The sequence below is a fragment of the Manis pentadactyla genome, chromosome 8 (assembly GCF_030020395.1).
Source record: "Manis pentadactyla isolate mManPen7 chromosome 8, mManPen7.hap1, whole genome shotgun sequence".
In the NCBI taxonomy this organism is placed as follows: Eukaryota; Metazoa; Chordata; class Mammalia; order Pholidota; family Manidae; genus Manis; species Manis pentadactyla.
Window position 1 is genome coordinate 43,215,010 of NC_080026.1, and position 27,869 is coordinate 43,242,878.

A 27,869-nucleotide genomic window follows, 5' to 3' on the forward strand; every position below is an offset into this window, starting at 1 on the left:
CAGGAGCTCACGGGAGCTCAGCAGGCCTGAACTTAAGCTCTGTGGGCCAACATTCTTTTATCCAGCCCTGTGCCACACTATTCCAGGGCAGGTGTGGAGAAGGCAGAGAGTGCAACTGAGGCTGGAGGTGGGAGGGGTGGTAAACAAAGTGAGGGTCTGTACAAAGCAGTGATAAGGGAGGACCAGAGAACCTGTTAGGTTGGGGGAGAGACGGTGACAAGATGGTAGGGTCCACGGACTGAGGTCTGGCAAGGTTGAAGAGCTGCTGGAGGGGGCACCAAAAGAAGAGAAACACAAAGACAGGAGGCAGTGGTTGGAGAATGCGGGGCACGATAATCAGATGGTGTTGTGGGCTAGGGCGTGGCACTGATGGCTGTGGCTGAGGGGTTATTGTGGGCATAGTGACTGAGACAGAGAAGACAGTAGGTGGTAAGGACACTGCAGTTGAGCTAGTCAAGGACTGAGAAGCCCTGTGGTACTGGAAGGCTTGTCTATACTGGATGTTGACAGGAGTGGTACTGGAAAGAGTGAGCCAGCAGCTAAAGTCATCAAGGAACCAGGGGCTGCAGCACAGAGGCGTGCAGGCATCCACAACGACGGGTGGGGAGACAGGCAGTGTATAGCCTGATGGTGTAAGGCACACAACTGGGTGTTACAGGGAGGAGGAAGGGCAATGATCAGGACATTAAATGAGTTTTGGATTTTACTAAACAGAATTTAACACGGAAAGGATGGAAGATGACAGCTCTTGATCTTTCTGTCATTTCGCACCAAGTGAGAAATGGAAGGCAAGAAGCCATCATGGCCCTCATCCTCACCACTTTCTTGCCTTCATCCTGGTTAAAGAATCCAAACCATCAGAATACTCTGGTCACTGCTTCGACTGATCACAGGAAGATTGTTCTTGGTGGTGACAGTTTTTCCTGCATATTGATTGGACTGATCAGGAACAAGGCTAAAACAAAAGTTTGAGTCACTCTGCAGCATTCCCCAAACGGCTTGCCTTCCCTTATCTCAGGAGTTGTGTGACATCATCTGAGACCTGAAATGGATTTTCTCCTTCTTAAATCTCGCTGCCTATGAATGACATTATTTACTGAATACTAAGGTGAAATGCCAGAAGCATAGAATAGAGCAGGGCCATTGCTCTCTGAAAAACCACATTGTCAAGCAGCATGACACACATCCTGTACATCTCTTTTAAATCATTGCATATTATATGATCCTTTCACTGACTAATGATCACAAAATGAGTCTCCAAAGGCCATTATCCAAAGTCAATGTTAGTATTATAACCCAAAATGCACATTTGGGGCCAGGAAAGTGGTCTCAGTTCTGATTCATTGAATAAATATATCTCCTTTGATGGAAAGAAATGATAAAAGTTCCACCGTGTCCTCCCCTCCCATAAATGCTGGAAATGCAGAGTGAAAGGTCGAGAGTGGCCATGAGTTTTATGCTTTGGGTTCAGCAGGAGATGAGTACTCACCAGGCCTGCAGAGACCCAAGACCCACTGTCTTGTTTGACTTATCAGACTTTAGGCCTTGGGGAAGTGGCTCAATATCTGAGAGCATCAGGGTTCCTGGCTCCAAAATGAGGTTCATATGGACACTGCTGCTCATATTAAGCATGGTAAGACACTTAATGTGCACTTACTTTCCACTAGGCCCTGCCTACTATGTGCTCTGTGGGCAATGTCTCAGCCCCAGACTCTGGGAGGTGGGCATATTCTTCTTCATTTCACAGATGGGGGTACTCAAAGTTCTATCTAACTTAAGGACTTAAATAAGATAATATATAAAACACAAGCAGTGTCTGGCACATAGTGAGGATTCAAAAGGAAAATGAGGATTCCCAACCATATTAAAGAGAATTATAATGTTTTAAAATACATCAAATGATAATGCTTCAAAATGCATGTTCAAATAATGACATGTGCAGAAAAAAAAAACTCAGAAAGTATGAACATCAAGGCATACAAAGGAGTGACCGTTGAAGAAGGGGATTTTTGCTCTTGTACCTTAGAGTTGGTTGTTTTTAATAAGTACTACTTGTGTAACTGAAAACATACCAGAGAGATCAGAAACATTAAAAAATACACTTAGAAAAAATAACCCAGATGGAATATACCAAAATGTTGATGACAATTGCCTGATAGATTTTTTCCTGTTTTCATACATGTATTAATTTTTATTAATTCTTAACACAATACCTCTTCCTTGTAAAGTTAAACATCACAGATAAAGCTTTTGAAAATCTTCAACTCCTAATTCTTCTATTCCTCTCTCCCCAGAGGTAACCAGTGTTACAAATTTGGTGCATACTCTTCTGTGTATATGCATATATGTGTATACAATGTGTATATTCATATACACACATATACATATATATATATATACACACACATTATAAATATTATCATATTGTGTTTTTAAACAAATGATACCAGTTTCCCTCTGCAAATCATCCATCAAGGTGTCTCAAAGATCATCCCATGTCAGCAAATAATATGGAAGTACTTCATTGTTTTAGATTAACTAGTAACCCAGAATATAAATATACCAGAGCTTATTTAGCTACTCTCCTGTTGACATCACTTAGGTTGTTTACAGTGTTTTTCTATTACAAATAATACTACAGTGAATTCCCTTATAAATGCCCCCTCCTACAGACATGAGACAGTTTCTTTGGGACAGATTCTAAGAAGTGGAACTGCAGGGTCAATAGAATTTGCATATTTGTTATTTTAGTAGTCACCACACCAAATTGCTTGCCTAAGTGACTGTACATGAGTTTATATTCCCACTGGCAGTATAGGCACACATCACTGCCAGTACTTACTACCAAACCCTTGACTTTTTGCGAACCTGATGAACTAAAATGGTACCCTGTTGTTTTAATTTGAATTTCCTTAAAAAACAATGTGCATCTTTTCACATGTTCATAAGCCATATATATTTCCTCTTTTATGAAATTTATAAAATGTGTCCATTTTCCTGTTGCATATTTGTCCTTTTCACATTGACTTGTATGAGTATTCATATATTCTGTAAACTAATCCTTTGTCCACTTTCTAAATAGTTTCTACCAGTCCTTACTTGTCTTTCAACATTTGTGATTTTTTGGGGGGGAATCTAGTTTTTCATACAGCTACATCAAACTTAACAAACTATGGCATTTGCATTTTGTGTTTTAAGAAGGCCTTCTCTACCCAAAGGTCATACTTATACTCCATATTTTTTCTAATAAGTTCTTCATCTTATTTTTCATGTTTAATTATTTAATCCATCTGAAATGTTGTGAATGGTAGAAAGTAGTACCCTCAATCATTTTTGTAATGCCTAGCTGTGTTCTAACTATCCTTTTTTCCACCAGTAAGGAATACTACCTTTATTATATACTAAGTTTCCATATATATTAGTCAGTTTCTGTACTCTTATTTCATTGATTTTTTTTTGTCTATTCCTGAATCACTACCAAGCTGTTATAATTACTACAGCTTCAAATACAAGTTCAAAAATAGCTTCAAAACTTACTTTTACATCTGGTAGGCAATCCTCCCTCATTTTTGTTTTTCCAGATTGATCTTCATTATCCTTGTACATTTACTTTGCCAAAGAATCTTAAAATCAGTTTGTCAAATTCAATATAAATCTTTTGGGATTTTGACTGAGGCTGTACTACATTACAGATTAGGTATAAATCTACATGTTTACTACACCAAAGTTTCCATCTATGAATATATATATCTCTTTCCTAGGGCTTTTACATCCTCTAGTAACATTATAGGTTTTGTCCATATTTGATTTTAGGTTCATTATCAAGCACTACTGAAGTCTCTTATTAGTTCTCATAACTTGTCAGTTGATTTTCTTATAATCACATTGTCTGCAAATGTTTTGTCTCCTCCTTTGTAGTATCTGTGATTATTATTACTTTTCTAATGTACTGGCTACAGTAACACCTGCAGAACAATTCTGAATAATACTAGTAATAGTGGTCAACCTTGCTTTGTTCATATCTGATGAGTTTGCTTAAAACACTTCTCCACTAAGTAGGTTTTCTGTTGGGGGGGGCCTTCATCAAGTTAAGGGCATTCTGTTCTAGTCTTAGTTTTTATTCATGCATGGGGTTGCATATCATCAAATAATTTTTTGACATCTATAGTTTTGAACCAATCTTTTGTTTCTGGTAAGAGCCCTTGTTTGTCATAATTTCTATTTTTTATTTTTATATCTGCATTTATAAGTTATAAAAAAGCCTCAATGTAACTTCCTAATAAGAAAAATAAATACACACCAAGACAAAGGATTATATGTATGTTTTTGCATTATTTTTGAAAATATATACAGGTAGAGATATGAGTAAAAAAGAAAAACTTGTGTGAAAACTGAATGTTTGGCAAAATGAACAAATGGAATATGCTTTAACCTGTTTTACTTACTAAATTCCCTATTTGGGTTAATACTGACACTATCAACCTAGTTACACATTACAGCAAGAATCACTGAAGTCTCTCTCCATCCCTATACTTATGTTCTTCTATCCCTTCCACACCCAGCCATTCACCAAGTCCCAAAGATTCTACTGGTCACTCTACCTCATACATCTAGTGGGAGACCACAGGATGGATTGGCCAAGGTCAGGATTTTAAGGCAGATCAGGCTCCAGTCCAGTGCACATTCCTGTGTTGCCTTGGGTAAATTACTTTACCTCTCTGAGCCCTGATTCCTCATCTATAAATAGATATGATACTATCACAACTGAAGAGCTGTGGTAAGAATTAAGTAAAATACTATACATAAAGTTCCTAGCACAATGACGGCCATCTCCTGCACAACCAAATGGTATCTCCAGAATGTCTCCTCTCCTCTCCTCGCCTGTCGGGCCCTCATCAGGCCTTCCAGCCTTCACCTGTCTATGAGAATCATCTTCTAGTCCTTCTGCCATCTGAACACTGCCACTAAAACTTACGCTCTAAAATACAAATCTAGTCACTTGATCTATCTGTTTAAACCCTTCCATGGCTCCCAATTACCCACCAGATAAAGTTTCAACTCCTTAGCATGCCTTATAAGGCCCAGCTCAACCTACCTTCTGGCCTTAACCTTCCTACACTCTATTCCAAGTGCTTTACACTCCAGCACCCTGATATTTGTCCTTTCTATCGCAAACCACAAGCTCTTTCACAATTCTTTGCCTTTTTGTATGCTGTTTCCCTCTTCCTAAAAGCCTTCCCCTATTTTCTACCAAGCAAAAATTCCTATTCAATCTTTTAAGACAAAGCTCAACTGTACTTCTTTTAAAATAAAAATCCCACAGAAAATTAACTACCCCATCATCAATGTTTCCATAATTTTCAGTGCTATTATATTTACATCACTTGCTTATATATCTTTCTTCACTCACTGAGGCAAAAACTGTCTTATTTTCTATTAACACCCCCAGAAGCCTAAGTCATCTGTCCATTCAGCACTTTAATGAATGACACAATGAATAAAAAATAAGTAAAATTTGTTTTAAGTAAAGCTCTATTAAATCTTTCAACAAAGCATCTTCTGATTATGTTAACCAGACTTTCAAAGTTGATTTTTAAAAAAGAAGAGGTTTTCTTAAGTTAACCTCTCTCTAAATGACACCAGTTTTCCTGACTAGAAATTTTAAAGGTTCATAGAGTAATTCTAAAGCCAACTAGACTTTGTAGGAGTTCTGGTTAGATACGTGCTCGCTGAGAGGCCCCTTTGAAACCACTACACCTCAGCCATTATCAGGAACAGAAAGATTATATTATTGTGAAAAAATATATCTTCCATGACTTAGACTTGTTCTCAATGAACAATTTTCTTCCAAAAGAGCAAAACTCCTGCTGCCTTCTCTCTCCAAATAAATGAGTTTGGTTCTATTATAGCTTGCTCATGAAACAAGCTCAGAAAAAAATATTTCAGCAATGTTATTTGTGTAGGCTGAAATATGAAAAGAAGAAAAGAAGAAATGCTCTTACACCAGAAAACCTCCCTCAAATGCACAATATGCAATTTCATGTATGCTGGTGTGCATCACCATGAGTGAAAAGATGGCACTGATAAGAGACTCTTTCAATCTCTGCTAGACAAGGATGGTAACAGTGGCTACAATTAGAAACTATGGGAAATATACAAAATAAGCAGAATGATTTCAGTCTTATCATCTTTTTAAAGAACTTACTATGCAAGTCATCAAAATAACCCCTAATTTCAGGAAAACAAATTATGACTAAGGAATCAATATTCCATGCTGATTTTTAAATAACTATCTCCTTCACTCCCCAAAAAATCAAATGACTTCTCATAAATACATTATTTTACTACAAGACAGAAGGAGAAAATAAAATCTGCAGAGAGAGAAAACACCTCAGATTTTAGCTCCAATAGCAGAGCCGGGTATTCACTTTTTACATTTATTTGCCAATTTCAAAACTCACTAGTGGAATAAAGAGCTTAATGCAGGTAAACAAAAAGGAAGTCCCCGTGAGGTTTTCACCAGGATGAAATGGGATTAGCTTTGTAGTTCCTATAATCTTCTTCACAGAAGAATGCAATTTCAGTTTCATTGGCTGAAAAATAGAAAAACAGAAAATGGAAAAAAAATTAATGTGAAACTAGATTTTAAAGAAGTACAGAAATCCATATTAAGTGCTTTAGAAGCCTAAAATGAGAAGTATGAGTTGTTTTTCACATTACACTAAATCAACTAGAAGTCTAAGTTATAGTTATCAGAATCAAGAATTCAAGTTACTTAAAAGTAAAAAAAATTAAAAACAAGAATTAACACATGAATCTGGTTTTCAGGAAATCATACAATTTTCATTTACAGTTCTCTTCACAGTCCTGGAAAATAACAAACCTTTATTTTTTCAAATTTGCTGCTCAGTTACTCAAGGAGGAGGAAAAACTCTTTTTTTCCTCTCTGAAATTAGCCTGTAGGTATAATAATTTAATACTTAGAGGATCAGTAGAATACTTTACAGATCACTTTACATTCTCCCTCATGACCCATCAAAATATGTGTCTGAAGAAGTTAATTTTTTTGTCTGCTTATGATTAATTCATGAGGCTTCAACAATATGCAAAGTGAAAGACACAAATTGGCTTCTACCGCAATACCTTCAAATACCTCTAATTATTCACAGGGGATATGGCACAGCTAAAGGACCCAGAAAGGTTCTGAGCAGTCACAATTCTTTCAACCTAGCAGGTCAAGGACTCTGTCTTCCAAAACAATAAATCAGCAACATTATTAATTTAGACTGGAGACAAATCTGATGGAAAGCCTTCCAATTATTAAACATGCAATTCTTTAAGGTGATGCGCCAACAAGTTCCACATTCACTTTTTAAATTAAACCAGAAGTTAATACAGTCTGCTTAGCTTTTACAGAAAGAGCAAAAGGGCCTTCAGAATCTTGACAACAAAACAGACAAGATTATTTGTAATGAATACTGATCACTCAATTAACATATCCTCTAAAAACTGACAAGTAAAACTCTTCAAGCCAAATAAATAGGATAAGGAAGGATGCCAAGGATTCTCACCATCCTCAGTTTACAACTGTCACTACCTCATTAGAATTTACCACAAAAGAATGAAATTAAAGAACTTAGCATGACATTTCATTTAAAATGTTTTGATGGTTTTAAGAGTATCAAATTCAATGTTTCTCAATCTTAAATTACCTGTGCTCATTACAGAAAATACAGAAAGAAGAAAATAAAATCACCATGGTCTCAGATCCTCATTCCAGTCCTACTACATCTTCAAGATTAAATGAAGATTAATCTTGATGAAACTCAGATTGCAAACTCTTGTCACAGTGAGCCTGGGATAGGGGTGAGAAAGCAGAGAGAAACTGGGAATCAATGAGGAAGGGCTCTAAACAAATGCATTCTGTGCAAACAGGAACTTCATGTGCCATTAAATATTACAAGAAAATAGCCTGTAAAAAAATGGCTAAGAGGCTCCACATTTGGAATCAGTAAAATGGTGAAAAGGGAACTTCAAAACTTTCAGTATTTAGAGGAAAGATATTTTGAGGTCTATCCTTTATATGAAAAGCTCCCAGCATTTCCTCTTTTAAAGAGAAGCAAGCCCCAAGGTAGACCTATATAATTTGCCAGTGATTCGAATTATCCTTCTAATGGAGAATGAGCAAAAGCACCCTGCCCTAATCATCACAAAGCAAGGTTTTACCTGCGATGTGTTGTTTACACACAGAATTTTACATAGTGCTTTGCCTACACAGCTCTGCACTCAATACACAGTAACTGTAATTACAATTTTCACTTGCTGCAGTTGACACTTAGCTGTACCCCTTTTGAGAAACTAATACATGGTACAGCTCTTCAGTACAGTACTAAGAGGTTCAGAATAAGCTAGTGTAAATAAAAGACTGACAAAGCATTTTTGTTTTGACATTGGTTCTCTTGTGTCTAATTAACTTACAGATCAACCCACTATTTATCTAAAGTATTCATGCCATCTCTCATAACACAAGCCCAAAATGAAACCATCTAAGGTACAGATTTTGTTTTCAGCTGAATGCATTTTTTCAGGAAACTAGATTGGCAATGTGTTAAATCCAAATACTCCAGATTGAAGACATTTTTCACCCTCAACAAACTAGGAAACAACACACAAATTAAAAGTTAATTATTCTGACTATTCAAAAGACATAAAACAGATTTTAAACTTTAGTAATGTGGCCCTCAAACAGATACAGAATATGATGTTTTTTTAAGTCAGTAAAATCTGTTGAAAATGTTGAGAGAATGACTTCACGTATTATACTGCAAATATACTTGCCAATTAAAGTAAAAACTGAAAGTGAATTATGGAAGATTTTCAAGACCTCTATATAATCATCCTTTCCACCATTATCACTTAAATTCTTGTTTCCCAAATTCTACTTAAAATTGCTCCAGAAGAACCCTCAAGAAGTCTCCTGTGTGCCAATCCCCTAGGACACCTGATTTTAAATTAAATGTGCTGCAAGGGCAGTGTGCTCAGGTGCAGAGTGCCTTGGCATGTGAATCTGAAATGAATGTAAAATCTAAAATCCAGTAAGTGCATTGTCAGTTCATCCCTTTGTTTTACTACCAAATGAAACCAACAAAGAACCCTCCAAAAATATTTGTGGATCATTTTAATACTGACTTTCAAGGTTAATGTAACAAACACAAGCTAGGACATTCAAATTTTAGATATGCAATTAAAAACTCTGTAATGTTTCCAAACAAATGAGACACACACACATATACCTTTAGCAAGAAAATAATAATAATGACCTTAAGTAAAAAAATATAAGAAAGTCAGTTTTAAATGTAAAATCTTAAGGAAAATTAAATGCAACATACTTAAACTCTTCAACTAACTTACCTCAGTAAACTCACCATTGGGTGAGGACTTATTGCACAATTTCTAAGTCCCTAACCTCATATTAGCTGGCACCAAAGTAGTAGAAGGCATAGCAACTGTTGTCTGGAAAAGAGATGAGACACATGCACTGACTTTGTAGTACAGATAACCATCAGGACAGGCTGTAATGGGGCTGCAGTAATGTGGTAATAACTGCAGATTATTAGTGAAAAAAATATATAGGCAGGGCCATATATTTGCAATATATCTGCAGCAATTTGAGACCAAAAGGATATAGTTTCACCCTCTCTCTTGGCCCAGAAATATATCCTATCTTTCCAAGTGTCACAAAATTCTAATCTACAAATCATTCAAAACTGGGCTCATAGCACAGTTATATTTCTAAGTTTTCAGGGAAGAAGGTCCGCAGTCTGGAGAGGAGGTCCCAATCACTGTGCTTTTCATTTCATATTTACTTCAAGCATCTGTTTTAGATCAGCTGCCAGAGAAGATCTCAAACTACAGTTTGAAGAAAGCAAAGAGTAAAATAAATCAGACCCGGACACATGCCTGTGACCGCACAGTGGCGAGGCGAGGGTAAAAAGGGAGGAACAATCATGGGTTCCTGCTGACAGCTTGCTCTGGAATCCAAATTCCCTGAGGCCACCACCTGCTTTACCCAATACCAGACTATAGGTCCTTTGATGTTAACATGAAGAACAGGATGTCTAAGGAGGAAAGCATGTATGCCCTAAGATACTACTACCCAAGAACGAATGGGAGAGGGACCCAAGCCTTACGGAAACACAAACATGATCAAATATGATCCTGATAAAAAAAGTGAGAGTGAAAGAATGCTGCAATACTGCTGTACATCAGAGATAACCAAAGGTGCTAGGCACAAAGGCAAGGTTCCGGCAGTGGGTAGACAACAGGAGTAACAAACAAAATGAAAACCACAAGGGAGTTTTGGAATCATTATAGGATCTGGCTTGACATGCACTCTTCCCTGAGATAAGCACGGTTTGGCCCACTGTATCTTGTTTCAACAAAACACAAATATTCCCAATAAAACACAACTAGCTTTAGAAGAATTACCCTGCCATAATTTCTTTCCTAAACCAAAGAGAATTCAAATGATAATAGTAGTAGAATGTAACAAAATGAAGAGAGGTAAAAAAGCACCCACAAAATACTTAACATGCAAATTTATCACTCAGGGGAATTAGTCCATAAAACTACAATTGTTAATAACAAGGTAAAAAAATCCTTGAATTACAAAGAACAATTCTAGGGAAAGCCTTCTGCTTCCTTCCATAAGGCAAACCTTTTTACTTATGTATTTTAGAGCAAAAACTTCCCCTGATATCAGGAACAGAATATATAATTGGGATCTGCAATGCAGATAAAAGACCAGAGTAGGAACCAGAGAATTTCTCTGTGAGAAAAGAAATCTTCAAACAAGTTTGTTCCCCCAATTTTACCCCCTCACAGCCTTTCCTTCCTTTCATGAATTGTGCAGAAAAGTCATAATGATAAATTTGTTACACTGGCATTATTTCCATGGCAACTGGCTGGGATAGCAGTAACAACTCTACAGCAAGATCAAGTGGTAAAAAGGGAGAGAATGATGACTTAGAATTTTTTTTAAACCTCTTAGAAACCTAACCAGACACAGCCAAGGGAGAGAGAATTCCCTAGAAAAATCACACACTTCGAGTATCATTTTTACAACTCTACTCCCACTTAGGATTTTGTGTTGCTCTCCAGGGACTAACACGTGCTTCCCTGTGTGTGACTGTGGCTTGTGCTCCAGAGCACAGCAACACTGCTCTAGGGAACAAAAAGGAACAGGCAGGAAAGGAAATCACTCCCAGCAGGGACTGAAGCTGCCCTTGGCCAGGGCTGTGGGCTTGCCAGGGCACAGGGTAGTCAGCTCTGGTAATATCATGAAACTGGCGGAGAACTTATGAAAAGGCTCTGCTGCTGATCAAAGATCCTGGGCCTTAAAACAGGGATGACAAAAAGATGGATGTGAGTCTCACTTTTATAATTGGTTCAGTATGTAAGTCTGAATTTAATGACAGTTAAACCAACTCATTATTTATTAAATTCAAAACATTTGCTAATTGCCTTCTCTAAACTGGTTTCCAAATAAGTATTTTGAGGGCCTTTACATGCATTGTTCCAGATGGTTTCATACACATTCTTTTACTCAAACTCTGCAACAGATTTAATTATTTGTTTTGTCTTACAGAAATCAAAATAGAAGCTCAGTGAGACTAAATGGCTCAAAGAAGGTCACAAAACAATTTAAGGCAGAGCCTTCATTCAAATCAATTTTCTCCAGCTTCAGGGGTTATTCTTTAAAAGTGGCTCCTCAATTTACAACTAATGCATGTAAACTGTAGAAAAAATTTTAAATTACAAGAGTAACTAGACAATATGGAAAAGAAATTGCTGGCCATACCACCACCTAGAGAAACCATTTTTATAATTTTGGTGTATGATGTTTTTCTTCAGACACATACAGACATGTAAATATATGCATTTTAATGGTATCACATAATATATTCTATGTCCATCCAAAAAAACAAAGCTCTACATCAGTAATTCACAAACAGAAGGAGAGAGAGAACCCGGCCACCTCTTCAATGTGTATACCGACCTCACAGAGCTTGAGGGCACTCCTGTTGGCTTGGTAACAGCTAAGATGGAAAGCTTTCAGAAAATCTTATTGGTCAAACTCACCTATAGAAAGTTAGAAGTAATAAACTCTCCCAAGAGTAGTACAAGAGTAATATCCCAACACTAGCTTGGATATTACTACTTGTCCTATGTCCACTAGTCTTATAGTCACTGTTTGTCCAAGGTCACCCACAGCAACTGGCAGAATCAGGTTGTGAACACAAGCACTTCAGCTCTGGTCTCTAATTCTTAACCACTAGGTTAGTATACTACGTCAAACAATCTATTTTCATGTGCATTTTTCTCATTACTAAAAGGACTGAACCATTTTGCACACGTTAGCTATTCCTATCAGAATTTCTTGTTTGTCTTTCTCATACTGACTACAAGAGCTCTTTATATAAAGTCAGACAAATAACTTTTTATTTACCATAGATGCAAATATTTTTTCATTGTTCATTGCTTCTCCTTCAACTCTGTTTACATATTTTAGTCTTTATGTGGTGAATCTATCACTTCTCTTTACGGCTCTTCCTTCAAGGTCATGCTTAGAGAGTTCTTTTCCCCCCACCAGGATTATAAAACTATGGAGCTACACTTCATTTTTCGTAAGTTTTTCTTAACATTATGACATTTAATTCATCTAGAATTTATTTTGGAATAAAGTTTGAGATAAGGATTTAAATTTTATTTTCCTAAATGCTTTGGCAATGGGCCCAATATCATTTTCTGGCTAATTCATTCTTTTCCCCACTTACTTGATATATCAAAATTTTATCATATTATAAAATCTTACATTTTTCAGTTTCTTTTTGGAGTCTCTGGTCTTTTCCAAGGAGCTGTCAATTCCTTCATCAATACCAGTCTCTTATATTCATTACAGCTTTATGCTTTAACAACAAGCAGGGCTTGTGTCTAAGTGCCACATGCCTCAATAACACAGTTGCCACCTGCTATAATAATGCAATAGCTTTTGAAGAAATAAATGCCAAAATAAAAATTATTTTTCAAATAATAGCAACCAATCTTATATACGTCTCTCCATAATATGGAAAGACACTAAATCTAGCAAATAGTGTAGACATATGCAGAAACAAGTGTTAAAGATTTAATTACATGTTATTTAAAAACCTTATTTAAATTGGGAGATACATCAGGAACTTTCTTTAGCCACATGTGTAATTCAAAAGTGAACTTAGAATTTTTTTGACAGGAATTCTATTAACCAGTACATGTAAATAATTATAAACTAAGTGTGATATGTGCTGTTTCATTAGAATCACTGGCCACAGAGCTATGTCAGAGGAATAATCTCTTTGACTACTCACATCTCTCTTAAAATCTTCACTCCTACCACCAGATAATCTTTAGGTGTCTATACACAGAATAAGAGTGACATCTAATGGTCACAAAATTGTCACACAGCATTTCTTTCAAGTAGAACTACATTCATACTCCAGGCTGAAAAGCTAAATCAGGCAATTTTTCAGCTGCACACACAAGGCTCCTATTTGGAATTCCATGATGTGGTTGGCCCGAGTGACCTGGATGACTGTCGGAAACCAGACTGCATGTTACACAAACAACATCTCACTCATTATCCCACATTAGATCTACCAGCTCCATTTCTCTCAAACCATCAGTTCAAATGATGCTGATAAGAGTAAGTAGGTTATGAAGTAATAACCTGTCAATCACTTAAAATAACCTTCAGCATAATTCTGAGCATACCTTCTGAGAAGAACTATTTGCATTCTGAACACTTGGAAAGCAGATAGCTACTTCCCTCAGTCAAATGAACTGAATGTACATCATTCTCTTCCTCTTTTGCTGAATAATTATCAGGCAATGTAAAGAGCACTGAGGGTAGCATTTACTTTGTGGTGAGTTATCCAAATATAATCAGCCATCCATCACCATACAGGCCTGGGAAGCAAGTGCCCCCTCCAGCACTACCTAAGGACTCTTTCTTACCAATTCCAGCTGCTTTCAGAGTGCTGTCTTCTTTCAAGAGGAGTCTGTCATCATCTTCCAAACTCAACACGAGTTCATTTGTCTAGAAAGAAAGAAAACCTGTATTTTAGCAGTATGACTATGTGTTTAATGTTTGGTAAGATTTCTCAAAGACAGCATTGCTCCTTTGGGTCATAGCAATAATCTAAGTCACATTCTACTCCCAGTGTTGTAAGGGGAGAAGTAATCAGTGCATACCTATTAAGCATGCACAAAGCACTGGGGAGACAGCGCTATACCATGTAACTTTGGAGCTTGATCTGGGTTAAAATTCAGGGTCCACCAATGACCAGATGTGTGCTCTCAACAAACTACATAGCCTCCTTAGACTCAGTTTCCTCATCTGGAAGAAAAGGGGAAAAGAAAAGAATGCATCTTCTTTACCACCTTACAGTGAGGATGGAATGGAGCCCATAAAACCCTCAGCAAGATGTCCGTCACATGGCAGGCATTCTCTGTCAGCTGCTGCTGCTTTATTACAGTTGTCTCATCTCAGATTTCCAGGAGGAATCAGAGGCTAAGACACAGGCCCAAAGTACATGGCTGATTAGTCATGGAACTGAGGTTTAAGTTCTGACCAGTCTGACTTCTGAGAGAAGCAAATTTACCTCGATGTAAAGTCCACATATCTAAAAACCTTGCCCTAGCTAATAAACACTTGACCCCATATCATATTAAATGGAACATTTTCTATCTGATTTGGGGGTAGAAGTAGATGAGTTTGCTCTCTAAAGATATATACAAATTCAGTTAAACATTATAAATATAGGAGAAAATTGGGGTTGATACCTGCGCCTACACAGCACACAGAGGTGACCAGCAGCTGTGCATGCAGTACCACTTGCCAACCAGAATGCAACTGTTCAGCATTGGGTTTTCTCTCTAGAATATGGCTGAGAGGTACGGTCAGCAGAAAGGCCACACAGCAGTCAAAATAGAAGGCCCAGAAGCTATGCAACATGGTTCACAATTTTATTCATTCCAGAGCACACAGATTAAAAGGTGAAATAAAACTTTATTAAAGGAATCATTTTAGAATAGGTAATATATACTCATGATGCAAAATTCTTCAAGTACATATGGATAGAGAATGAAAAATAAGTCTCCTCCCAACCCCTATCCACTAGCTACCTAGATCTCCTCCAGAGAACTTGTACCAATTCCTGCATATCCTTCCAGAGATCGTCTCTGTATATATAAAATGCAGGTAGAGATGTGCATGTAAACTTTTTCACCCAAATAAATAATGTTTTAACACCTTATTTTTTGCTCATAAAATATAGTTTTAAATAATTCAAAATCAGTATACAAGCTGCCCCATAATTTATCAAGGCTACTGAGTATTCCATTAAAGGGATACACACATACATACACACACACACACACACACACACACACACACACACACACTCTCTCTCTCTCTCTCTCTCTCTCTCTGTGTCCCTCTCTCTCTGTTTCCGCCCCTATTGATGTACATTTAAGTTGTTTCCAATCCCTTACTACCATAAACAATCCTGCAGTGAATATCCTTGTACATATATTATTTTGTATACATATCAATTTTATCTGTAAGATAAATTCATAGAATTGTTGGGTCAGGGAATATATGCAATTTTTATTGCAACGGATATTGCCAAATTACTCTCCAGAGAAGTGGTATCAATTTACACTAATGCCACCAATCACTGAGAGCACCTGTTCCCCACAACCTCACCAACATGTATTTTCAATACCTTCTGATCTTTGCCAACCTAACAGATGTAGAGTAAGTGTAGTCTTAATTTGTATTTATTTTGAGTAAAGTCGTGAATATTACTTTTTAATGGACTTGTAGGATAATTTTTTAATGGAATTGTAGAATATCATTATATACTAAGAAAATTAGGTCTTTTCTGTATATAAGTTAGAAAAATTTCCCCCAGATTTCATTTGTTCCTTGAATTTTCTTAGAGTGTTTTTAATAGAAAGTACTGAATGTTGAACAAATTAAAAGTAAAATGTTTCCGTTTTTAATGGTTTCCTATCATTAATTTTTCTGTTTCCTATCATAAAGACCTTCACTCTAAGATCACTTTTAAAATTTCATGTTTTCTTCAAATATTTTTATTAATTTTTAAAAATTTAATGGAAAATTTCAAATATATATAGAATAATATAAAGAACCCTCCATGTACCTATCACCTGGTTTGAACAAATGATCCTCAATCTGTTTCATCTCTACCCTCATCTATGGGTTTTATTTTCATATTTAAGTCATTAACCCAATGGGTATTTATTTTGGCATAAAGAAAGGATATGGATTCAACTTAAAACTGTTTCCTAGATGTCTACCCAATTGTTGTAATAACATTTATTGAATCTTTCATATTTTCTCCATAGATTTGAATGTCATATTTACTATGCACTAAATTCCCAAATACATTTGGGCCTATTTTTGGACTTAAAATTCTCTGCCACTGAACTAACAGTTCATGTGACAGTACCACACTGTTTTCATTGCTATCATTTTATAATTTAGATAAATTATGCTAGAGCTAGTCATGCTCATTTCTTTCCTTCTTCCTGCTAGTCTTCATCATTTATTTTTTGCATAGTAATTTTATAATCAGCTTTAGTTTATATATGTACACAACTGTTAGTATTTTATTTGAGTGGCATTAAATTTGTAAATTAAGAGAAAACTGACATTTTCATGCTGTTGCATCCCATCCAAAATATCCTAAGCATTTCCATTTAAGTCTTACTTGGATCCTTCTTGGCATGTTTTACTTTTTTGTTAAATTGAGGTAGAATTCCACATAGTAAAATGCACAGTTCTTAAGAGTTCAGTTCAGTGACTCTGGACAAATGAACACCCTCACTTGCATTTCAAAGTTTTCTTCTAAAATACCTTACACATTTCTTATAAAGTTTATTCCAGGGCATGACTTCTTCCTTTCATAAATTCTGAACACGTATAGTTATCTTGTTTCCGAACTTACAAAATACAAGATATAAATTAAGAGTTTTTATTCCTAATCTTTTTAGTAGGAATTATTCTGACTTTATAAATAGCCTACTGAATATAATCCATAGCACACACACAAATACATTTTCTTATTAACCATAAATCATGTTCCAGTAATTATTTGCACTACACTATTCATTCATTCATTCAATAAACACTGAGCTCATAGTCTAAATAGAAGGCTCTGGTGGAAAGATATCCAGACAGACTTTCTATTGTTGTGATGGGAAGAAATTTCTGTGGACACCTGGTAATTATAATTAAGCAAATCTCTAAACCTAGAAAATTGGGGAAATGGGAAAAATACCTTTTGGGACAAGTTCACTATGATACAGGAGTTATTTGGAAGTCTCTTCCTTTGGCTGAGGAAGGAGATAAAATACTGCTGGTTTAGAAAACTAACAGGCTGGGCAAGGGATGTCTGCAGGCCCTGCAGATGGGGAGTCAGATAAAGCAAAAATGAAGACAGGTGGGTAAAGTTTATCTGAAGCTTTAAGACTGTATCCGTAAAAATATAATGACCCTTTTCCTTATAAAAGTTGAAGAGGAAATTCAAAGAACCATCTCGAAGATATATAGTATGTACATAACTAGAATTGTTACAGTTTAGATGAAAGTTTATAAAGCCAGATTCCAGAAAAATGCTAAGTGAGTTAATTTGTTTTGCGAATCCCTCTTTAAATAAATACTTTATATAACAACTGGAAAGATAAGCCCTTATTTTACAACTCTAATGTGCCAGGATGTAACATGCATTTTAAATATAATAAACACTTCTAGGGCACAATAATTCGCAATCACAATATAAGTTGGTCACAGGGATGGTAGTACAGCATGGAGAACAGTTAATGATTCTGTAACACCTTACTATGCTGACAGGTAGTAACCACACTAGAGGTAGTGAGGATTTAATATTATGGGTAACTGTTGAACCAGTGTTGTATATTTGAAATGAACATAAGATTGTATATTAATGATAGTTTAATAAAAAATAAAGAAAATAAATAGTTCTAATACATTTCCAACTACAGAGGAAAATTTCCTGATTTTTTTAAATGTCATGATATTGATAATTTGAATATTAGGGACTAGGTCTTCACTAGGATAAAGGAATAACTTGCTAATTATTCCTTTTAGAAAACATGCACATATGAACAAGCCCAGCAATGTAAAAATGCAACACTGAATAAAAGAATGACATGACACATTATTTGACATCAGTTTCAAAGAGTATGTTGCTTTAACTTTACTTTATATTATATATTTTTTCCCCTCTACAATAAGACCAAGCTTCCTATTCTCCACATTTTAGGGACAAAGTTAGGAATACTCCTGGCCCAGAGGAGAGAAAATGGAAGCATCTGAGGCCAGATACAGTAGAGAGACATTCTAACATCCATACCAAGTACAGACTCCAAACCACAGCCCCAGTCACATGTGAGCACACAATTTTAAAGCATTGACAATGAATATTATCAAATTTGTATCTATAACCCTTGGTATAAAAAAAAAAAGTTACTGGAAAAAAATAGCCCTGCCAACACCTTGCTTTTAGCCCAGTGAAAATGACTTTGGACTTCTGGCCTCCAAAACTGTAACAGAGTAGATGTGTGTTGTTTTAAGCTACAGGGAAAAATAAAAATTTAAGTCACTAACTCATAGTCAACAGATGTATCTTCATGCCATTTTCTTTGTAATCTCTGGTATACATTTATTTGAAAGCTGATTGAGCTTAGGGAAGGTATCTATGACTAGAAAAGAATGAAATTAAGCAAATACATAAATTCTTAATTCAAAAATTTTTATAGAAACATTCCTATGAATGAGGCATTGGATTAGGTATTAGAGACATGAAGAGTAAGATAGGGTCCCTTATCCTAAAGCAGGTAGTACTCCATTTGTGTAATGGAGTAAGATTATTGCTTTATTATGTAGTCACTTCAAGGTCATGGAGATTCAAGAAAAAAGATCATGCTAGTCTGTCTGTATGAGAAAAAAATCTTTGGTTGTGGCTTCATAAAAACATTACTCTAAAAAAGTAAGAAAACAGAAATGTAAACACAATAAACACATACCTAAACAGTTCTCTTTGGGGCAGATAAAACAAAGTTAGGATTGCAGGCCACGCCCTCTGTGCAAATAGGAGGTTTATTCCCAAGAGCCACTGTCCTGGGCCTTACATACAGAAAGAGTCAAGTTAGAAACAGCAAATTATTTGTATCTGCTTTTGGCTCTTTTCTTCTGATATAGAACTAAGAAAATCAAAGAGACTGGAGTGCCAGATTCCTTTGCATGAAACATGAATTTACCAAGTTTTATGCTTTTTTATTTTAAAAATTTGCTTGATATATTGTGATCTCTTTAATAACATAACAGTTAGGACCTTGACCCACCCCCCATGCAGTCAAAAATCCACAAATAATTTTTGACTCCCCAAAATCTCAACTAATAATAGCCTATTGTTAACCAGAAACCTTACCAATAACATAAACAGTCAATTAACACATATTTTGTATATGTATTATACACTGTGTTCTTATAATAAAGGAAACTAGAGAAAAGAAAATGTTTTTTCAAATGGCTGCAAATCTCCAAAAAATTTTCCATTATATTTCTTGAAAGAAATCCACATGTAAATGGACCCACACAGTTCAAACCCCTGTTGTTCCAGAGTCGACTGTAACATGTATGCTTTTTTTTTCTAGTTAATACATTTTTTCAAAGGACCTACTGCTAACATGGATATGACTTACAGGTTTTTTGTTTTGCTTTGTTTTTAATGGAAAAGTAAGGCTGTAGAAAGGATGTTTACAAAATAAAAAAATGCTATTATAATAGAAAATATTTTAGAAGTACATGTGTTGACTCATTTTTTTCACTAAGTCAACCAACACTGATTATTGCTATGTGTCAGATACCATACATATGAGACAAACCTTTGATTTATGTGCTCGATGAATAATCTTTAGTTTATCTGAAAGAAAAAAACAAGTTGTCTTTTTACAACAATCATTCTAAAACTTCATTTCAAATTATTAAAAATGAAATAAATGAAATTTTCATTTAAAATTAAATAAGCTGTGAAATTTAAGTCCTTGCCTTAATAATCAAGTACACAATAAAGGAATAATTACTTTCACATATTATCAAAATTAAAGAACGCTGTATAAAGATATCTTAAAGCCTTGTCTCTGACACACACAACTGTGTTTGTGCTATAACCTGAAGTCAGCTCAGCACATTTTCCCTTAGAATAGGAGACAGGTGAACCACACTACTGTATCTGGTTTGGGGAGCTGCTAAAGACTAGGATTAGCAAATAATGTTTTTTTAATATCTTAAATGAAGACAGAAATTAACAAAAACTGTTCAAGAAAACCTACTAATTTCTCACAGTAGATACGGTGACAGGTCAAATGATTATACTACGAGTTTATCACTCTCAGAATTCGAACACTATCAAAGATTACTGATAATCTGAACAAGGCTGCTAATGCCAAAGAATAACACTATCTGCCTTCCAGTTTTCAAACACTGCACAGGCTCACACCGTCTAATCTGCTTTATTGTATCCCTCCTTCACTCCTTAATCTGTTTATCCTGAAGTCAGGCTACACACTGCTTTTCCAATATGTCATTTCTCCACATTCTGTAATATTCTAACTCTGCCACAATCACTATTAATTATATAATAGACTTAGCATTCAAAAAGTTTAAATTCAAAAAGTTTCGACTGCTCACTTGGTTTTATTTAATCATTTAATTAATGTATTAGATTCCATTGTATTATTGTATCCGAATGAACTCAACCTTAAATTAACATTAATTTCTATCAATCATGCTGTTTAATTCAATGAGGAACTCCAACAGTGAAATGAAACTAAAACATCTATTTTAAAATAGTCCTTGATTTAACTATGTTTTAATAATAGGGAATAGGGTACCTATCCAGTTAAGAACTAGCACTCTGAATTACCCATTATGTTAAATAGTTAACTTCCAGTTACCTATTGAAATTTTTAATACAAGGTCAACCTAATCCTGGGGCTATAACCATGTATTGTTAAGAAATAAAAATAAATCCAACCCAAGTGAAATAGAAATAACATTAGGATTCTAAATATACCACAATTGCTAAAAATAAGCTTACAATATACAAAAGAAAATAAACAAATGTGACTTTTAGATTATCTATTATTCTGAGTTATGTATTACACTGTATTTCTCGCTGTAAATAGATATTGGTTTATTATTGGACACCAGTTAGAGAAGCCAGTAGCAGCTTTTCTACTGCTTAAAGTCTGTAACAGACACATTGTAACAGCCTTACAATCAACCCGCAAAAATGTAGTTTGACCTTACCAAATATTAATCATGTTCTCTATCTTTGGCTAATGAGCCTTAAATTAGAAATATCTTTGCTCTAATGCATTCTGCAAACCCACACAAAAAAAACAAACCACATCTTTGAGCAGTGGAAGAAATGCTTTGAACAAAAATTTTCACCAGGTTTTTCTCTCCAACAGAAACTGTGAAGAGGGTCAGAAAGAAGAAATTACAAGCAAGCAAGGATGTTGCACTAACGCCCCCTTCTTTGTTGAATAATCTCTTTCACTTGTTTTTACTGCTTAAAAAAAAGTCTTCATTATGAACAGAAACAACATCTGTGGGTATTGTTTACTTAAATGCCAACTGCTTGAGGAGAGTAACCTCATGAAAATATGAATAATATGTTTGTGGAGTATTTAAGATGTTTGCACCAGTATTGTTTAATCTCACACAGCCTTATGAAACAATATTAGCAGCTCTGCACGGCACAAAAACCAATACTTACTTCTTACACACATGTATAATGTCTAGGTAATATGGATTTAAAATTAAGGCAACATCCTCTGTGCTTTACAAACACAGTCTGGTCAAAGTAAATCAATAATACATGTAAGGTGCCAATTAAAAGCGGGAAGAGGCTCGGAGAAATCTCAAACTCTCAGTGGTCTGGCCAAGAGAGCCAGCCCTCGCTCAAGTACTCAGAGACAGCAAATAGCAAAACTGAAATTGGGCTGCGTCTTTTCCACTCCCAGACACACTGTGAGTTTTATTCCCACAGAACATGTAGCAATACTGGAGGACCGTGACAGATGAGAAAGTAACACTTCAGTTTTTCTTATTGAAGAACACAAAGCAGCAGATTGTTAAAGAGTCAAACTCAGCACTTGAAGTCTATCAAAGCCTAGTGATTCTCTAATTTCTTCACAGATAAATGTATTCATTTTTCCTGCTATTCATCTGATTAGTATAGAAATACTAAGATGAAATGGTATTAATAAGGTAAAATAATATAAAAGATCATTACCTCCATGATGATTAGCAGCAAGTACTCTGATGCTTTCAATTTCTAAAATTTACCTTTCAAAACAACTTACATGGAATACAGGTTTAAACACATACACCCCCACGCAAAAAGGAAAACTGTATGTAACTTCTAGTTTGAAATGGCACCTGCAGGTGGACTTAATGTAAGGTCACATTTCACAGCATTACACTTTGAAAGCCATGAAAGTCAAAATTGAGGAGTTTCACATTTACTTAATCATGCTTTCTGTTCCTTTCTCTTATTCAATATTTAGCATGTAAATTCTGTAAATCCAATAAATCAAAGTACTTTCCAGTCAGTGCTTTCAACTTCTCCTGACTACCCCTCACGACCTCCCAATTAGTCTCTGGATATTAAGATGCACACACACAGTGAACATCGTGATTTCAAAATATTTTAGGTCATAAGTTGCTCCACCAAATGGGAACAGAATTTAAAGCCACTCCAAAACATGATCTAAGTTAATAAAAAATTTATATTTCAAAATGTTAGTAGCAATTAACAGAAAGGTTTATCAGGTGCATCATAATTTTCAAGGGAAGTCTCAAAGTTTGATGAATGTCACTATGCTGAAGGCCAGTAACTGTACCATCGTGAAACAAAATAAGGAAACCCAGCTTCATGCCTTACTACTGCATTTTAAAATCAACAATTGCAACAAATAAAACTATTGGCATTTAAAATGTTATCTCTTATTTCCAGCATTTAATCATTTCTCCTTTTCTGATTACCTGGCAAAGAAATTCACTTCAGATAGTTCGCCAGAAATGCTATTTCTCACATGTCACTTCCCTACACTATTAGAATTTACTTTAACAACACACTAGGATTCCTGTATCTCTAAATAAACTTGCATATTGGTTTTTTTTTTGATATGGTTAATGTACAATTACTTGAACATTATGGTTACTAGACTCCCCCTATTATCAAGACCCCCCCACATACACCATTACAGTCACAGTCCATCAGCATAGTAAGATGCTATAGAATCATTACTTGTCTTCTCTGTATATACTGCCTTCCCCATGTCCTCACCCCACTACACTATGTGTGCTAATCGTAATGCCCCATTTTCCCCCTTATCCCGCCCTTCCCACCAATTCTTCCCAGTCCCTTTCCCTTTGATAACTATTAGACCATTCTTGCATTCTGTAAGTCTGCTGCTGTTTTGTTACTTCAGTTTTTTCTTTGTTGTTATACTCCACAGATGAGTGAAATCATTTGACACTTGTCTTTCTCTGGCTGGCTTATTTCACTGAGCACAATACCTTCTAGCTCCATCCACGTTGTTGCAAATGGTAGGATTCGTTTTCTTCTTATGGCTGAATAATATTCCATTGTGTATATGTACCACATCTTCTTTATCCATTCATCTACTGATGGACACTTAGGTTGCTTCCATTTCTTGGCTATTGTAAATAATGCTGCAATAAATATAGTAGTGCATATATCTTTTTCAAACTGGGCTGCTGCATTCTAAGGGTAAATTCCTAGGAGTGGAATTCCTGGGTCAAGTGGTATTTCTATTTTGAGTTTTTTGAGGAACCTCCATAGTGCTTTCCACAATGGTTGAACAAGTTTACATTCCCACCAGCAGTGTAAGAGGGTTCCCCTTTCTCCACATCCTCACCAACATTTGTTGTTGTTTTTCTTTTGGATGGTGGCGATCCTAACTGGTGTGAGGTGATATCTCATTGTGGTTTTAATTTGCATTTCTCTGATGATTAGCAATGTGGAGCATCTTTTCATGTGCCTGTTGGCCATCTGAATTTCTTCCTTGGAGAAGTGTCTGTTCAGCTCCTCTGCCTATTTTTTTTATTGGATTATTTGCTTTTTGTTTGTTGAGGTGTGTGAGTTCTTTATATATTTTGGATGTCAACCCTTTATTGGATCTGTCATGTCTGAGTATGTTCTCCCATACTGTAGGATGTCTTTTTGTCCTACTGATGGTATGTTTTGCTGTACAGAAGCTTTTTAGTTTGATAAAGTTCCACTTGCTCCTTTTTGCTTCTGTTTCCCTTGCCCGGGGAGATATGTTCATGAAGAAGTTGCTCATGTTTATGTCCAAGAGATTTTTGCCTATGTTTATTTCTAAGAGTTTTATGGTTTCATGACTTACATTCAGGTCTTTGATCCATTTTGAGTTTACTTTTGTGTATGTGGTTAGACAATAATCCAGTTTCATTCTCTTACATGTAGCTGTCCAGTTTTGCCAACACCAGCTGCTGAAGAGGCTGTCATTTCCCTATTGTATATCCATGGTTCCTTTATCATATATTAATAGACCATATATGCTTGGGTTTATATCTGGACTCTCTAGTCTGTTCCACTGGTCTATGGGTCTGTTCTTGTGCCAGTATGAAATTATCTTGATCACTGTGGCTTTCTAGTAGAGCTTGATTTGGGAAGTGAGATACCCCCTTCTTTATTCTTCCTTCTCAGGATTACTTTGGCTATTCAGGGTCTTTTGTGGTTCCATATGAATTTTAGAACTATTTGTTCCAGTTCGTTGAAGAATGCTGTTGGTATTTTGATAGGGATTGCATTGAATCTGTATATTACTTTAGGCAGAATGGCCATTTTGACAATATTAATTCTTCCTATCCAAGAGCATGGGATAAATTTCCACTTGTTAGTGTCCTCTTTAATTTCTTTTAAGAGTGTCCTGTAGTTTTCAGGGTATAGGTCTTTCACTTAGTTGGTTAGGTTTATTCCTAGGTATTTTATTCTTTATGATGCAATTGTGAATAGTATTATTTTCCTGATTTCTCTTTCTGCTAGTTTTTCATTACTGTATAGGAATGCAACAGATTTCTGTGAATTAATTTTGTATCCTGCAACTTTGCTGAATTCAGATATTAGATCTAGTAGTTTGGAGTGGATTCTTTAGGGTTTTTTAAGTACAATATCATGTCATCTGCAAACAGGGACAGTTTGACTTCTTCCTTGCCAATCCAGATGTCTTTTATTTCTTTGTGTTGTCTGATTGCTGAGGCTAGAACCTCCAGAACTATGTTGAATAAAAGTGGGGAGAGTGGGCATCTCTGTCTTGTTCCCGATCTTAAAGGAAAAGCTTTCAGCTTCTCCTGCTAAATATAATGTGGCTGTGGGTTTGTTATATATGGCCTTTCTTATGTTGAGGTACTTGCCCTCTATATGTATTTTGTTGAGAGTTTTTATGATGAATGGATGTTGAATTTTGTCAAATGCTTTTTCAGCATCTATAGAGATGATCATGTGGTTTTTGACCTTTTTGTTTATGTGGTGGATGATGGTGATGGATTTTCGAATGTTGTACCACCCTTGCATTCCTGCAATGAATCCCAATTGATCATGATGGATGAGCTTTTCGATGTATTTTTAAATTCAGTTTGCTAATATTTTGTTGAGTACTTTTGCATTTATGCTTATCAGGGATATTGGTCTGTAATTTTCTTTTTCTGTGGTGTCTTTGCCTGGTTTAGGTATTAGATTGATGCTGGCATCAGAGCATAAGTTTGGAAGTATTCCCTCCTCTTCTACTTCTTGTAAAATTTTAAGGAGGATGGGTATTATGTCTTCACTAAATGTTGATAAAATTCAGTGGTGAAGACATCTGGTATGGGAGTTTTGTTCTTAGGTAGTTTTTTATTACCAGTTCAATTTCCTTGCTATTAATTCATCTATTCAGATTTTCTGTGTCTTTCTGGGTCAGTCTTGGAAGGCTGCATTTTTCGAGAGAGTTGTCCATTTCTTCTAGGTTATCCAGTTTGTTAACATATAATTTTTTCATAGTATTTTCTCATAATTCTTTGTATTTCTGTGGTGTCCATGGTGATTTTTCCTTTCTCATTTCTGATTCTGTTTATGTGTGTAGACTCTCTTTTTCTCTTGATTAGTCTGGCTAGGGGTTTATCTATTTTGTTTATTTTCTCGAAGAACCAGCTCCTGCTTTCATTGATTCTTTCTATTGTTTTATTCTTCTCGATTTTATTTATTTATGCTTTAATCTTTATTATGTCCCTCCTTCTACTGACTTTGGGCCTTATTTGTTCTTCCTTTTCTAGTTTGATTAATTGTGAGTTTATAATGTTCATTTGGGATTGTTCTTCTTTCCTGAAGTATGCCTGTATTGCAATATATTTCCCTCTTAGCACAGCCTTTGCTGCGTCCCACAGATTTTGTGGTGTTGAATTATTGTCATCATTTGTCTCCATATATTGCTTGGTCTCTGTTTTATTTGGTCATTGATCCATTGATTATTGAGGAGCATGTTATTAAGCCTCCATGTGTTTGTGGGTTTTTTCGTTTTCTTTTTGTAATTTATTTCTAGTTTCATACCTTTGTGATCTGAGAAGCTGGTTGGTACAATTTCAATCTTTTTGAATTTACTGAGGCTCTTTTTGTGGCCTAGTATATGATCTATTCTTGAAAATGTTCCATGTGCACTTCAGAAGAATGGTATCCTGTTGCTTTTGGATGGAGTGTTCTGTAGATATCCATTAGGTCCATCTGTTCTAATACATTGTTCAGTGCCTCTGTCTCTTTCCTTATTTTTTGTCTGGTTGATCTGTCCTTTGGAGTGAGTGGTACGTTGAAGTCTCCTAAGATGAATGAATTGCATTCTATTTCACCCTTTAATTCTGTTAGTATTTGTTTCACATATGTAGGTTATCCTGTGTTGGGTGCATAGATATTTATTATAGTTATATCCTCCTGTTGGACTCACCCCTTTATCATTATGTAATGTCCTTCTTTGTCTCTTGTGACTTTCTTTGTTTTGAAATCTATTTTTTCTGATACATGTACTGCAACTCCTGTATTTTCTCCCTGTTAGTTGCCTGAAATATCTTTTTCCATCCCTTTACTTTCAGTCTGTGTATGTGTTTGGGTTTGAAGTGAGTCTCTTGTAGGTAGCATATACATGGGTCTTGTTTTTGAATCCATTCAGTGTCTCTTTGTCTTTTGATTGGTGCATTCAGACCATTTACACTTAGGGTGGTTATCGACAGGTATGTACTTATTGCCAATGCCAGCTTTAGATTAGTGGTTACCAAAGGTTCAAGGGTCATTCTCTTACTATCTGGGAGTCTACTTTAACTCACTTCGTGTGCTATTACAAACACAACCTAAAGGTTCTTCTTTTTTTTTCTTCTTTTTCTTCCTCGTCCATTCTTTGTATGTTATGATTCATATTCTGTGCTCTTTGTCTATCCCTTGGGTGACATTTATTTAGCCTTAGGAATACTTCCATCTATAGGAGTCTCTCCAAAATGCACTGTAGAGGTGGTTTGTGGGATGTAAATTCTCTCAACTTTTTCTTATCTGAAAATTGTTTAATCCCTCCTTCAAATTTAAATGATAACCTTGCTGGGTAAAGTATTCTTGCTTCAAGGCCCTTCTGCTTCATTGCATTAA

The 27,869-nt window shown here is 35.7% G+C and overlaps 1 protein-coding gene across 8 annotated transcripts in view; it reads right to left on the reverse strand.

Annotated features, from left to right (window-relative positions):
• Nucleotides 1–6,391: 6,391 nt before the first annotated feature.
• The window catches only part of C8H2orf76 (chromosome 8 C2orf76 homolog), a 108,619-nt gene continuing 87,141 nt past the window's right edge, over nt 6,392–27,869 (reverse strand). For 3 of the 8 annotated variants that reach the window (XM_036886557.2, XM_057505691.1, XM_057505690.1), the window contains 3 exons: nt 20,035–20,072; nt 14,053–14,134; nt 6,392–6,593 (listed from right to left, as the gene is read on the reverse strand). In XM_036886557.2, coding sequence (XP_036742452.2) covers nt 6,517–6,593; nt 14,053–14,134; nt 20,035–20,072 — 197 coding nt within the window. In that variant the 3' untranslated portion in view covers nt 6,392–6,516. Of the gene's footprint in view, nt 6,594–7,712; nt 7,856–14,052; nt 14,135–19,173; nt 19,274–20,034; nt 20,073–27,869 lie in introns of those variants that run through there. The other 5 variants (XM_057505693.1, XM_057505692.1, XR_005025013.2 and 2 more) reach the window with 4 other exon arrangements.